The 15129-nt window shown below is 59.6% G+C and overlaps 1 protein-coding gene and 1 long non-coding RNA gene across 2 annotated transcripts; one reads left to right on the plus strand and one right to left on the minus strand.

The window, feature by feature from the left end:
• Positions 1-247: 247 nt before the first annotated feature.
• On the minus strand, positions 248-3759 carry LOC102447605 (uncharacterized). The gene is made up of 2 exons (XM_075919958.2): positions 3650-3759; positions 248-1810 (listed from the first exon to the last, which is right to left on the minus strand). Exon 2 carries the CDS (start codon positions 1709-1711, stop codon positions 515-517), a length of 1197 nt encoding a protein of 398 aa, XP_075776073.2. The 5' UTR covers positions 1712-1810; positions 3650-3759; the 3' UTR covers positions 248-514.
• Positions 3760-10462: 6703 nt separating this feature from the next.
• LOC142826901 (uncharacterized) lies at positions 10463-12756 on the plus strand. Its single transcript, XR_012901159.2, has 3 exons — positions 10463-10617; positions 11512-11594; positions 12600-12756. It is a non-coding gene; the product is annotated as an uncharacterized LOC142826901 (long non-coding RNA).
• The last annotated feature ends 2373 nt before the right edge of the window (positions 12757-15129 follow it).

Raw genomic sequence — 15129 nt, forward strand, 5'->3', positions numbered from 1 at the left:
GATCTAGACGGTGCTGGGTCCTGCTATGAGTGCAGGGGGCTGGACTTGATGACCTCTCGAGGTCCCTTCCAGTTCTAGGATTCTGATTCTATCTTCATTTCTGCATCAGCACATTGAGCCAAGGACACGTGTGTTTGGCTGTAATTTTACTGTGTGCAGGAGTCAGGGCCCTTCCCCCCCTGTGAGCAGCACGAACCGTCATTTATGGCATACGGTGTCCTTACAAACGACAAGCAGGGAACAGCGATGGGGAACAGAACATTTACTCTCCTGGTAGCCGAGAAGCAGTCTCCTTCCCTTCACATACTCCTCAGCCAGCCTCCCGTTTTAAGTCAGCTCTGGGCCTAGACACATCCTCTCCTGAAACCTGACAACTGCTCGGCCCCGAGAGACAGGCTATCTGGCCCCTCCCAAGGCAGACACATGGTCTCTCTGTGCTATCCACCCCCTCCACTGACACCAGTAGATACAAGAGAGGCCACGTTCTCTTTGCTGTTCCCTTCACCATCAAGCTTTACAGTAACCATGTGTCCGAGTGCTGAACACAGTAGCACGATTGCAGCAGCAAGGCATTGAGCTCCTTGTATGTCTGCTCCCGCCAGTGCGGCAGCAGCACCTGGTTGTTGAACACCCGGAGGCTGGGCGTGCCATTCCGTAACAAGCTGTACAGACAGGACCAGCGACTCTGAAGAGCCAGCCTAGTTCTCCGGTTCAGGATGATGCCCCGAACTGTCTTCTTGATCCTCAGCACCCTCAAGGAGGGCAGGTCGAGGTGATAGAACACCAGGCCGCGGCTCTGGGACACATCCAAGTACTCCAGGGATCTGGATTCCAGGGAATAGGAGATGCCCAAGTCTTTGACTGGCACCAGCACATGAAGGATTAGAGTCTTGAGGTGGGGCAGGGCTTTGGCGAGATCCCGCATGATCTCTGGGCAAACCCCATTGAAGCTCCCGAAGTATTTCAGCTCCAAGGTGTGAAGCTGCTGGAACTGGGTAAGCATGGCAACTGAGTGTGCAGACCAGTCAAAGGGCAGCTTCATCCTGGTGAGCTTTGGGGACCTCTGGATAAGCTTCTCCAGAAGGGTCTGGAAGTTGCTGATCTGCTCCATTTTGATCAAGCTGACCTGCAGCATGCTGCCATTGCCGGACGGGTAGAAGTCGGGCGGTTCCAGGTGCGTCAAGGTCCAGTTGAGCTCCAGCTCCTGCAACTCCCCACAGTGGACACTGTCCAAAAAGCGTGAAAGGAAGTCAGCCCATTTGGTCTTCTGGTCACCCAGGTCAAAGCTGGCCCGGAGGACAAGCAGGCTAGCACCACGAGAGGTCAGGTGATAGGCATACTGGTGGACCCACTCTTTCCACCTCTCAAATTCTCTGGCAGAAACCAGCACCAAATCCATGCCTGAGTGGAAGGCCCCAAGTCTTATGAAGTCAGCCACCCTCCAGAGCCTGGGGGTGCGGATCAGCTTGCTCCAGGCTTCACAGACCAAGGCAGCTGTGCACTTCTCCACCTCAGAAAGGAAAGAGAAGACATGGAGCTGACAGTCTACTGGCAGGAAGCTGAAGGGAAAGTAGCTTGGCGTCCTAGTCCTGCGACCCAGCTGTGCGCGGCACCGTGAGCCAACCCGGGCCAGGACTGGGGCTTCTGAAGCAGTGACTTCAGCCAACTGAAGGGGGGCTGAACGCTGACAATGTTTCCTTTTCCGAGGCATGGTGCCTAAGCAGTCACTAGTCAGGCCCCACCCAACGCAGAGGGCCAATGGCACTGATGCTCAGCTAGGCACTCCCGGGCAGGCGTGGCCAGCTGAGACCTGCAGAGAGAACATGACATCCTGTTACATGGGCTTGGGACCACGACCCCCATTAAATCCCCATTCCCAATGTCACAGCACCTGGTGCCTTGCAGCCAGATGGCTCGATCACTCCAGAATAGGGGGCCATGAGCTCCCTGCGCCTCCCACCTTCCTCTCTGGATAGCTACCTGCAATGGATAGGAGGAGTGCTGGCCAGCACTTGGTGACTAAAAGGTTAAACTCAGGTCGCTAGCAAGGGTGTCGACAGGGATACAGTGCTGAAATTTGAATTGGCTAGAGCAGTGTTTCTCAGCCTTTTTTTAATAAAGTACCCCTTTGTTTAAAAAGAATTTATAAGTACCCCCAGTATCTAGTTTTCAGACACAAAATTTTCAACCACTGCAACACATTTGTTTAAACAACTTAATTGTAGCTGGGTGGGCAATGAAATTTTGGGGTTTAAAAAGAACAAAAATGATAAAGCGCTGTAAAACTTAGAACAAAAATTTGCTTTTCTTCAAATTTCAGTTGTGTTGACATACCCCCCAGAGTTCTCTCGAGTACCCCTAAGGGGTACTCACTGGTTGAGAAACACTGAGCTGGAGATACCTGGCTGCTCTTCCTTTGTGTCTTCTAAGCTAAGGGTTGGAGGGAGCAACATTCAATAATCAGAATTACCATGCCTATGAGAAATATTGGACGAGAGTGAACTGGGACTTGAAGCACAGACCGTGAGTAGAGAGAAAACATGTATTTAGTCGTGATCAGGGTATTTTTCTTTGTTTTGGCTGTTTGGTTAAACTCTTCTGTGTGAATCCGTGCCTTCCCTTTCCCATTCACTATCCAAGAGCGGATCTGGAGATGTTCCCTGTGTTTTAATTTGGTTTAGTCAGTTGCTCTGTAACACCGAGCAGCCACATACGCTTTCTCAAGTGTATCTGTTTATTTTGTTAAGAAAATCACCTTTTTTAAAGTGATTATTTGATTCTTGTGTCCTGGAAAGAAAGAAACAGGTTGGTTGCTCTGTCTGTCCGTCTGTGTGTGTGACAGAGAGAGAGAGAGAGAGAGAATGAATGCAGGCCTCAGACTGCAGTTTATTTTCTCTTTGTTTTCTCAAGCTCTCTCATGGTAAAAGAGCTTGGGGCGCCCGTGGGGAAGGAATTCAAGTGTTCCTCCTGGGGGGGGGGGGGGGGTTAGGATTTAAATCACTTGATGGCGGCAGTTTTTGTTTTTCTCAGAGCCAGTGCCTCTGTGACCCTGGGAAGGTTTTGTAAGAGGCCTAGGGAGGCAGGTATTGAAGGTCTCTTGTGGGCCCCCCACCTGCTGCCCCCGGAGTGCCAGGGTGGGGAACACTGGCCAGGGCTCCTCCCCCCCTTCACACTCCCCTCCCCCCCCACCTCACCAGCTTTCCCAGAGCTCAGTCTCCACCCGCCCCTGTCAGCGCTGCCCTCAGCCCCCTCATGCCACCCCTCCCCCACATTCAGCCCCTCTGAGCAGCCCCTCCCCTCCCACATTCAGCCCCGCCCCCTCCTGCCGCCCCTCCCCCACAGTCAGCCCCTCTGAGCAGCCCCTCCCCCCCACATTCAGCCCCGCCCCCTCCTGCCGCCCCTCCCCCACAGTCAGCCCCTCTGAGCAGCCCCTCCCCCTTCCCCGCCCCTCCCCCACGTTCAGCCCCGCCCCCTCCTACCGCCCCTCCCCCACAGTCAGCCCCTCTGAGCAGCCCCTCCCCCTTCCCCACCCCTCCCCCACGTTCAGCCCCGCCCCCTCCTACCGCCCCTCCCCCACAGTCAGCCCCTCTGAGCAGCCCCTCCCCCACCGCAGTGGCATAGTTCAACCCCTTCCCCCTCCCCCACTCACTCTCTGCCCGGGGCGCCCCCGCCCCCGGCTCTGAACGGCTCCTCCCCTGGCGGCCCCCATTGTGACGGGCTCTTCCGGGTGCCCGGCGAGCGGCGCGCTCTCTATTGACGTCATCAAGCTGCGACCCGAGGCGGAGCCGCGAGGCCCGAGCGTCGCCCGGCCAGTGCGCCCCCTGCTGGCGGGCGGGGGAGCCGCGCTGAGGCGCTGCCCCGCCCCGGCCCCCGGATCGCTCGTCCGCAGCCTTAGCCCCGCGGGGAAACTGAGGCAGGGAACGGGGGAGGAGAGCGAACGCTCCGCGAGTCCGTGAATGGGCTGGAGCTGCCCCCACCCGTGGGAGCCCCCTGCCTACCGGAAGAAGGGGGGTTGCCCATGTCAGGGTGCCCCTCCCCCACCTGTACCCCGTCTCTAGGGGGGGCAGGGATGGAGCGGTGCAGGGCCAGGGCAGGGTGCGGCTGCCGTAGTCCCCTGCACCTCCGCCCAGAAGCCACCTGTGGTAAGTGGTGCCCAGCTGGAGCCCGCATTCCGAACCCTGGCCCCAGTCCTGAACCCTCCTGCACCCCAAACTCCTTCCCCTATCCCTGAGTCCCCCTGCACCCAAACTCCCTCCCAAAGCCTGAACCCCCTCCTGCACCCCAACTCCCTGCCCTATCCCTGAGTCCCCCTGCACCCAAACTCCCTTCCAAAGCCTGAACCCCCTCCTGCACCCCAACTCCCTGCCCTATCCCTGAGTTCCCCTGCACCCAAACTCCCTCCCAAAGCCTGAACCCCCTCCTGCACCCCAAACTCCCTGCCCTATCCCTGAGTCCCCCTGCACCCAAACTCCCTCCCAAAGCCTGAACCCCCTCCTGCACCCCAACTCCCTGCCCTATCCCTGAGTCCCCCTGCACCCAAACTCCCTTCCAAAGCCTGAACCCCCTCCTGCACCCCAACTCCCTGCCCTATCCCTGAGTTCCCCTGCACCCAAACTCCCAAAGCCTGAACCCCCTCCTGCACCCCAACTCCCTGCCCGATCCCTGAGTCCCCCTGCACTCAAACTCCCTCCCAGAGCCTGAACCCCCTCCTGCACCCCAACTCCCTGCCCTATCCCTGAGTCCCCCTGCACCCAAACTCCCTCCCAAAGCCTGAACCCCCTCCTGCACCCCAACTCCCTGCCCTATCCCTGAGTCCCCCTGCACTCAAACTCCCTCCCAGAGCCTGCACCCTGACCCCCCTCCTGCACCCCAACTCTCTGCCCCAGGCTCAGCTCAGAGCCCCTCCCACACTCCAAATCTTTTAGCCCAAGATCAGTGCCTGCATCCCCCTGCCCGGCACCCCAACCCTCTGCCCCAAACCTGATAAAAGTGAATGGGGGGGAGGATGAAGTGAGGAGGGGCGGGGCCTTGGAGAAGGGGCAGGAAGGAGGCAGGGCAAGGGTGTTCAGGTTGGAGGTAGAGCCTGGATTGCACTTAAATTCTAAAAGTGATCTCGTGCTTAAAAAGGTTGGTGAGCCCGGGTCTACACACTGCCCCACTTGGGCAGCTGGAAGCCAGAGCTGAGCTGGGTGTCCTGGTGCTGCCCCCTGCAGCGCACGGAGTGCACGAGGCCCAGCCTCAGGGCAGCAGCCCCACTTTGCGTGTGGGGTTGTGTGCTTGGACTGCACCAGCCCAGCCAGCCAGTGTGAAGCCCTCAAGCACCACATCAGCCTAGTTGTGGGGTCACCAACAGTCCTGTGGGACACACTGATCTGCCGCACCGCCCTGGGGAGCCGACCCCGGGACAGGTGCCTCTCACACCAAGAATCGCGGCAATATTCAGCTTATTCCCAGACCCATAAGATCAGTCACTTATCCCAGGTCACTTGCACCCTTGATCTTACTAAGGAGGTAAAAGACTAGTCGACTAGTCAATTAACCACATTTTAACATTCTTAGATCTTACACCAAACACTAGGACTACGTCTATATTGGCAAGATTTAGCACAAATACTCTTTAACGCAAGAGTTTTTGCCTTAGAGTATTTGAGTAAGAGAGCGTCTACACTGGCATGTGCCTTTGCGCAAAAGATGTAAAAATGCAAAAGATGGCCATTTTAAACATCGGGCTTTCTTGCGCAAGAAATTAATGTTGCCTGTCTACACTGGCCTCTTGCGCAAGAACAGTTGTGCAAGAGGGCTTATCCCTGAGCGGGAGCGTCAGAGTATTTGCGCAAGAAGCCCTGATTTCAAACATTAGAACGTCAGTGTTCTTGCGCAAGTACTCGCGGCCAGTGTAGACAGGTGGCAAGATTTTGCGCAAAAGTGACCGCTTTTATGCAAAATCTTGCCAATGTAGACGTAGCCTAGACTTGTAGCCAATCCTATACAAATCTATATACCTACATTGGCAAGATTTTGCACAAAAGCGGTCACTTTTGCGCAAAAGTGTCTACACCGTCTACACGGGCCGCGAGTACTTGCACAAGAACACTGACGTTGTACTGTACAAAATCAGTGCTTCTTGCGCAAATACTCTGATGCTCCCGCTCAGGGATAAGCCCTCTTGCGCAAGTATTCTTGTGCAAGAGGCCAGTGTAGACAGCAACGTTAATTTCTTGCGCACGAAAGCGTCTACACTGGCACAGATGCTTTGGCGCAAAAGCACATGCCAGTGTAGACGCTCTCTTGCGCAAATACTTTTCCGTTAAAAGTATTTGCGCAAAATCCTGCCAGTCTAGACGCAGCCCCAGTGTTATTTACCAGATTAAAGCAGGTAACCATAGGTATGCAAATGTGCTACAAAGTTACATTTCAAGGTGTAAAGAGATGTCTCTAATAAGCAAGTGAGCATCTTTTAGCCCAGGCTGAGCAGCTGGGAGATCTCTTGTTTAGGCCCAGAAACCTTTGCCTCTCCTGACCCCCCACCCTAAGCAACCAGAGCGAGCCAGTTCCTTTTGTTTGGGGGTGTTATCCCCATCCTGCCATGTGCTTTGTGCTGCAAACTCAGCACATGGGAGGAATTCACTTGCATCAATCATCTTCTTGGGGCCAAGCAGAGCCAAAAAGTCTTTTGTCCTTGTTAGCATCCTTCTGTGTCCATGGGCCTTACCTGTGGGGCAGGGCAAATACCTCGGCTCTGGCTACATTGGTGTGATCTTGCACAAGAACACTGACGTTCTAATGTATGAAATCAGGGCTTCTTGTGCAAGAACTATCATGCTCCCGCTCACAAATAAGTCCTCTTGCGCAACTGTTGGCCATCGGAGCTTTCTTGCGCAAGAGAGCATCTACACTGGCACGGAAGCTCTTGTGCAAAAGCACATGCCAGTGCAGACGCTCTCTTCTGGAACAGTTTTTGCCCAAGAGCTCTTCCACAAAAGAGTTCTTGCGCAAAATCATGCCAGTGTAGACGTAGCCGACTCCTGTTGTAGCCAGCACTTCACACTGGTTAATGTCTCTCTCCTGCCTGGCGATTTGCAGCTTCTCAAACCATTCAAATATTGCCTTGAATATGGTAATATGGGGATACCGATGTCATAAGGGAGGGCAAGTCAATCCGACAACATTAAGTCAACCTAAGCTGCCATGTAGCCATTGTGGAGCTTGATGTATTTTGTGTTGGTGGTGTGTGGCCTCACCAGGATCACTTGCCCTGATGAACTGTTGGTCTGTGGCGCTGTGGGTTGGTTTATGAAAAGCAATGGTCTACACTAGCCTAGGCAGGTGGATTTAAAGTATGCAACTCCAGCAGGAGGCTGACAGGAATGCATGCTTCCGTCCGCTTAGAATCATAGAACCATACAGCTGGAAGAGACCTCAGGGGGTCATCAAGTCCAGCCCCCCACTCTAGGCAGGACCAATCCCAACTAAATCAACCCGGCCAGGGCTTTGTCAAGCCCAGATGGAGACTCCACTACTTCCCTAGGGAACCCATTCCAGTGCTTCACCACCCTCCTAGGGAAATCGTTTTTCCTAATATCCAACCTGGACCTCTCCCACTGCAACTTGAGACCATCGCTCTTTGTTCTGCCGCCTGTCATTACTGAGAACAGCCTCTCTCCAGCCTCTTTGGAACCCCCCTTCAGGAAGTTGAAGGCTGCTCTCAAATCCCCCCTCGCTCTTTGCTTCTGCAGACTAAACAGACTCAACTCCCTCAGCTGCTCCTCATAGGTCATGTGCCCCAGCCCCCTAATCATTTTGGTCACCCTACACTGGACCCTCGCCAATGCGTCCACATCCTTTCTGCGGTGGGGGGCCCAGAACTGGACACAATACTCCAGATGTGGCCTCACCAGAGCCGAATAAAGGGGAATAATGACATCTCCGGATCTGCTGGCAATGCTCCTCCTAATGCACCTAATATGCCATTAGCCTTCTTGGCTACAAGGGCCCCTGTTGACTCCTATCCAGCTTCTCATCCACTGGAACCCCCAGGTCCTTTTCTGCAGAATCTCTACTTAGCCAGTCGGTCCCCAGCCTGTACCAATGCTTGGGATTCTTCCATCTGCACTTGTCCTTGTTGAACCTCATCAGCAGGGGCGGCCCATGAGCCTAGGCAAACTAGGCAGTTGCCTAGGGCGCCACCGACCCGGGCACCTGATGATGACATCACGGGGCGCTGGGGCTGATTTTCCAGAAAAACTGGCCAGTCTAGACACAGCCACTATGTCTACATTGGCGGGTTCTTGTGCAAGATCGGCTGGTCTTGCGCAAGACTCTGCAGAGCGTCCACACTGCCCACCCGCTCTTGCACAAGGAGATTTACAGTACGGCGTGGTAAGAGAGGGCTTCTTGCACAAGAGCTACGCTCTTTTTTAACAGGTGTAAGCCCTCTTGCACGGGGCTCTTGCGCAAGAGGGCAGTGTGGACGCTGGGCAGGGGTTTCTTGCACAAGAAAGCCCTATGGCTAAAATGGCCATTGGAGCTTTCTTGCGCAAGAGAGCGTCCACACGGCCATGGATGCTCTTGCACAAAAGCACAGCTCACACATGGAAGTGTGGACATTTTCTTGTGCAAGACCTCTTGCACAAGAACCCTTGCGCAAGATGTTCTTGTGCAAGAAGCCGCCAGTGTAGATGTAGCCCAAGTGTGGTTACTGAGCAATGCAAGTGGTACCTAGACCACAGCAAGAGTGAAGACCAAGAGACCCCTACATCACGGGCTGGGAGCCAGCTGGCTTTTAACTCAGAGGGTAGAGGCTCCTATACTCAGCTCCAGAGATCCCAGGTTCAAATCTACCTGGTGGGGGCTGACAGGCAGGGCAGAGCTGAAAAGACACTGCAGCTGTTGGCACATCGAGGAGCGGCCCGAGGCGGGCTGCGTGCGGCAGCTGGTGCCCCAGTGGCACTGCGTGATCGGCGCCCCCGCCTGCACAGCTGTCACTGGGCCGTCAATGCGGTGATGTCATCATTGGACGCCACTGAAGGCGGCACCCTAGGCGACAGCCGAGTCAGCCTATAGCCACAGGGCGCCCCTGGGCGCATCCTTTTCATGCCCTGCTCCCCTGGGAACTGGCAGAGCCATGTTCTGGCATCAGGGCTACGTCTAGACGGGCATGATTTTCCGCAAGTGCTTTTAACGGAAAAGTTTTTCTGTTAAAAGCATTTGCGGAAAAGAGCGTCTAGATTGGCAGGACACTTTTGCACAAAAGCACTTTTTGTGGAAAAGCGTCAGTGGCCAATCTAGACGCGGTTTTGCGCAAAAAAGCCCCAATCGCCATTTTCGCCATCGGGGCTTTTTTGCGCAAAACTCTTTTTAGCTGTCTACACTGGCCCCCTTGTGCAAATACATTTGCGCAAGAGGGCTTTTCCCCGAACGGGAGCAGCATAGTATTTGTGCAAGAACACTGACAATCTTACATGAGAGCGTCAGTGTTCTTGCGGAAATTCAAGCGACCAGTGTAGACAGCTGGCAAGTTCCTGCCACGAACTCGCCTGCCGGACAGCTCCCCCTCTGAAGCAATACTGGTTAGACAGGATGGGCCATAGGACAGGTTGGGGGCTGGCCAGGACCATGGGGTCTGGCACATCAGATCTAGTCGCAGTGACCAGCTGACACACGCCCCCTGTTCATTTCCACCAATGGGACTGCAGCATGCAAATTAACCTGCCAGGCTTGGTGAGGATTGGCTGTGTGCCCTTTACTGTCACAATGATGCCTAACCAAGCGCCTGTGCTGCCGCCCTGGCCCTGGCCCTGAATGGCCAATAGACACGACTCGGCCATGGGGCACCATCGCCCAGCTCCGCCCCCCGAGCCGATGCACAAGCAGCCTAAGCAAAGTTTCTGGGCCCCAAGGGGCCCCTATTAATTGTTAGTATAAGGGGGCCCCCAAAATGGTCCTGCTCAGGCCCCCAGTGGCTGGCACCAGCATCGCTGCCCGCCGCACCCCAGCCCACGTGGCCAATGCGAGTCCAGGCTTGGGGGGTCGGAGGGGTCGGCGAGAGCCCGTTTGTCAGCCATCGGGGGCCAATGAGGCTCACAGGGACCCACCCTGCCTGGCAGCTCCCTCGCTACCTGCGTCCCCGGCGCGACGCTCAGGCCAAACGCCCCTCCCCCCCCGGCAGCTGGGCTGGGTCACCGCCCTGTGCGAAAAATATCAGGGCAGCCAGGGCTGGCTTATGCCCCCCCCCCAAAATCTGACCCTGCCGTGACCTCATCGTTGGCACGTCATCCTGTGACATCACACTATCTGCTATAGGTGAAACAGCTGGGACCCCCCCCCCCCCAGCGGTGCAATCGAGTGCCCCCTCCCCCCGCAGCCCATATGGGTCCTGCCGGGCCTCGGGCTACACCTGCCCTTGGGCCGGGGCATCTGGGCCAGATCTGCCTCCCCAAGCAGCTGGCACAGCAGGCTGGCACGCCCCTCCCCCCACCTCTGGCCTGGCAACAGAGGGACTGTGACATCACGCGGGGAGACCGGCCCTGGCCCTGGGCGCGAGGAGGCAGGCGGCGAGGGAGCTGGGGGGCCCAGCTAGTGCCGGAGCAGGGGTCCCAGCTCCCCACTTCAGTGCAGGTGCAGGCCGGGGTCAGGCCGGGGGGGGGGACACAGCAAATCCCTGAGAGCGTAGCACCATGGATGGATCACCCCCAGCCTGACCCCCTGGCACCCGGGCTGGGCTTTGCAGGGCTGGGTCCTGACCCCTGACCCCCCTGGCACCCGGGCTGGGCTTTGCAGGGCTGGGTCCTGACCCCTGACCCCCCTGGCACCCGGGCTGGGCTTTGCAGGGCTGGGTCCTGACCCCTGACCCCCCTGGCACCCGGGCTGGGCTTTGCAGGGCTGGGTCCTGACCCCTGACCCCCCTGGCACCCGGGCTGGGCTTTGCAGGGCTGGGTCCTGACCCCTGACCCCCCTGGCACCCGGGCTGGGCTTTGCAGGGCTGGGTCCTGACCCCTGACCCCCCTGGCACCCGGGCTGGGCTTTGCAGGGCTGGGTCCTGCCCCCTGACCCCCCTGGCACCCGGGCTGGGCTTTGCAGGGCTGGGTCCTGACCCCTGACCCCCCTGGCACCCGGGCTGGGCTTTGCAGGGCTGGGTCCTGCCCCCTGACCCCCCTGGCACCCGGGCTGGGCTTTGCAGGGCTGGGTCCTGCACCCAGAGCATTCACTGCCCCCGAGCACCTGGCACCCCAGGGCTTTGTCGAGCTGGGTGTCACACGCCCCAGCCAGCCCCTGGCACAGCACTGACCCTCCCTCCTGCCGCTGGCTGGGCAGTGCAGGCTGGGCCTGTCTGAGCACGGGAAGTGCCATTTGGCTCCCTGATGCTGCGGCTTTGCAAGGACCCTGGTCCCTCGTGCCCGCCCCGGTCTGGAGCAAACCGGGCCCACTGGCCTGTGGCCATGCCTGGCCTGCCCCGGGCTCCCCGTTCATTCGCCAGGGCGGGCCCCAGCGGAGATGTCGCCTTCCTTGCAGGTGGTGCTCTGAGCCAGGTTCCCCTGCGAGTCCCTGCACAGAGGCCCGCGAGCAGCCGCGCTGGGATGGTCCCCTGGGGACAGGTAGGCTGGGAAAAGGAGTCTCTGAGCCCCAGGGTGCAGGCCAGGAGGGGCTGACCCCAGCACGCGACCCAGGCCAAGCCAAGCCCTGCAGCCCCGCACACCCCATTCCCAGCATGTCTCGGGGGGCTGATGGCTTACCGAGGAGCTATAGCAGAACCAAACCTGGCTGGCCTGAGGGCTACCCTAATCTCTGGGGGGACGGGGAGCATTGGGGGTAGGGCTGTGCAAGCCCAATTTGGAGGCCAGGCATCCCCCCTGTCCTGGCAAGTGGAAGAGCTGCCCATGTCCCCAAGTCCAGACTGCTCTGCCTTAGTCTTTAAAAAAAAAAAACTTTCCAGGCATGTCATTGATCACATCCTGCAGCAGTGAGTTCCACCAGTAGAGGTGCCACAAAGTATAAAATACTAAACAAAAAATACTGAACATGATGGGAAAAAAATGGGTTGAGAAAAAAAAAGACCAAACTTGTTAAGAAAAACAACAACAGGGGACCGAAGTCCTCGAGCAAAAAAACACCCCACACAAGAAAAGACAAGAGTCACTGCAGGCCGATACCGGACACCAGTGAATGACCCTGTCAGCCATCTCCACCATGCTGCACCTTTGCTTCCGACCATGGGATCTGCCTGCACCCCCTAAGCCAGGGAGAGGACTTCCTGCCCCTCCCCTCCCCTCTCCTAGACAGAGCCAGCAGCAGGGGGAGGGGGCAGGAGGCGAGTCCTCCCCATTGCACCTCAGTGTCTGGCCATTTCAGCTCTCGGGTGGCCCAGCCGTGGCTGCTGCCTGTTGGTCAGGGCCTCATGGCACTGGGCAGGCCAGCCCTGGCCCTCGATCGAGGCCTGGCCTGAGGGGTCGGGGGGCTTGATGTGCCAACCGGGGGGAGGGAGTCCATGATGCCAGGCAAAGGGGGTGCAGGGCCGTGTGGCAATGGGGAATCAGGCTGGAAGTGGGGGGGTGCATGCGGACTCCCCCTCCACAGGCTGACCGGTGGCTTTGCCCCCCCAGCATGGAGGCCGTTGAGTGCTCCCGCCCGTGGTCCAGCCACGTGAAGCTGAGCGTGGAGGACATGCAGCCCTCGGGCCGGCAGACCCCCCAGCGGTCCAGGAGCCGGCTCAGCCCCAACCGGCGCCACAGCAGGCACCGGGCCAACTCCTTCGACGAAGTCCTGGTGGACGAGCTGGACATGCTCCAGGATGCCGCGGCCACCGTCATCCAGGCCGCCTGGCGGGGGTACCAGGCCCGCGAGCAGCTGCGTGCCGAGTACGAGGCGGCCGTCGCCATCCAGGCCCTCTGGCGGGGGTACCTCGCCAGGCAGCGGACAGCCACCCAGCGGGCGGAGGCAGCTTCCTGGGAGGGCTATGGGGCCGAGCCAGGTCATCGCTGGGCCCAGCCAGATTACCGCAGGGCCGAGCCAGGACACAGCAGGGCCGAGTCGGGGTACCGCAGGACCGAGCCGGGGTACCGCAGGGCCGAGTCGGGGTACCACAGGGCTGAGTCGGGGTACCACAGGACTGAGTCGAGGTACCACAGGGCCGAGTCGGGGTACCACAGGACTGAGCCAGGGTACCGCAGGGCCGAGCCCGGGTACCACAGGACCGAGCCGGGGTACCACAGGGCCGAACCGGGGTACCGCAGGGCCGAGCCCGGGTACCACAGGGCCAAGCCGGGGTACCACAGGACTGAGCCAGGCTACCACAGGGCCGAGCCGGGGTACCACTGGGCGGAGCCAGAGCTGGAGGAGGAGCAGGCTGCTGTGGTGATACAGGCCCATTACCGGGGCTACCGGGTGCGGTGTGAGATTTACAACCAGCACTTGGCTGCCGCCATCATCCAGGCCCATTATCGGGGGTACCGGGCGCGCCAGGATTTGGCCGAGATGCGCCAAGCCGCCACCACCATCCAGGCCCACTGGCGGGGCTACTGTGCCCGGCAGGCCGTAGCCCAGGCCAGGGCCGTGCCCCGCTCCTCCAGCAGCCTGAGGGACTTCCTCAGCCAGACGTACCGCGGGCTCCTGGACTACGTGACGGGCGCGCAGCCAGCCCCGACCCGCACCAGCCTGCCTCCCAGGCGACACCCCCCCACGCCAGCCCACAGCCAGCTCAGCTTCCCCGCGCGCCGGCCAGGACAGCCCGGGGCGGGCGGGGAGAAGCTGCCGAAGCCGACGAGCCTGGCGCAGAGAGGGGGCCCGGTGCCGGCGGCCTGCAAGAAATGCCCCCAGTGTGGGCGCAGCACAATGGTCCGGGTGCTGGTGGGGGTAGGGAGGGGCACGGACGACCAGCCGGGTGCCAGCTCGGAGCGATATTACCCCCACGTGCCGGGGCTTTCCCAGCAGGTGGCTGGGCACAGCCACGCTCAGGCCTGCCGAGCCGGGCTCTACCACGTGGAGAGGGCTGAGGGCGCAGCACACCCAGGGCACCGCCACTGGACAGGCACCCTCCCCGCAAATAAAACGGCGGCCGCAGCCCGAGCTGCCCCCAGCGCGTGGCACCAGGGCAGGGCGGCAGGGGTGAGGGAACGTCCCTTTGTGGCCCAGGCAGCAACCCGCCATGGGGAGTGGGCCAGGGGCACCGTGGCTGCCCGCAGCGCCATGCTGTACCCCTGCACCGCCAGCTGCCCCCCGAGCGCCACCAGGGGCGCAGAGCCAGCCTGGCTCTCCCACCACGTCTGGGCCGGCCAGTCCCACGGCGAGGGCCGCGTCTTCAAGACCAGGAAGCAGCACTGGCAGCTGGCCCGGGCCGCCACGCTCATCCAGGCCTTCTGGCGGGGGTGCCAGGCTCGGCGGGCGCTGCGCGAGCAGCAGGACGCCGCCGTCAGGATCCAGTCCACCTTCCGGGGCTACCGCACCAGGACCTACCTCTCCGCCACGGGCATCCTGAGCGGGGGCGAGACGGAGGAGGCGGTGGACAGCGGGTGGAGCCGGCGCCCGGGGCGATGCCGCTAGGCCGAGACGTCCCGGGGGGGCAGCGCCGGGGGCTGGTGGTGCCCTAGGGCCCAATAAAGCTCGAGAACTTGCAGCTTTTCCCGTGGGATGTGTCCGCAGTGCGGATCCTAGGGCGTGCGCCAGGCCCCACCTAAGCCAAGGAGCTGACTTACTGCCCCTCCTCCCCCGGCACAAGCACCCCCAGGGAAACTGAGGCCAGGAGTCAGGTGGGCGACTCCCCCAGGGGATCAGTTGGCTGCAGTGCTGTTGTAGCCCCGTCCGTTCCAGGGTGTTGGAGAGGCTGGCGAGAGACACGAGCCTGCAGCTACCACGCCCGCCCCCCCCACCCTCCCGGGCACAGGAATTCAGGGGCTGAAAAACTCGGGACTGCAGATTTTCCTCCAGCCTCCCCCCCCCCCACTCCCGCTCCTCCCCTCCTAGGAATAGGATGCAGGAGCCCAGACTACCCACCCCCCTTCCCTCCCAGGTTTCACCCTAGATCCCAGCCCCTCTGTGGGGACAGAGCCCAGGCATCCTGTGTGGGTAAACCACACACATAAGGCTTGGTGAGCTCATGTCTTGGGGTTCACTTGCTCTCCAACACCTGCCCCGCCC

This window comes from Pelodiscus sinensis, chromosome 2, assembly GCF_052426305.1.
Source record: "Pelodiscus sinensis isolate ZL-2025 chromosome 2, ASM5242630v1, whole genome shotgun sequence".
Lineage (NCBI taxonomy): Eukaryota > Metazoa > Chordata > Testudines > Trionychidae > Pelodiscus > Pelodiscus sinensis.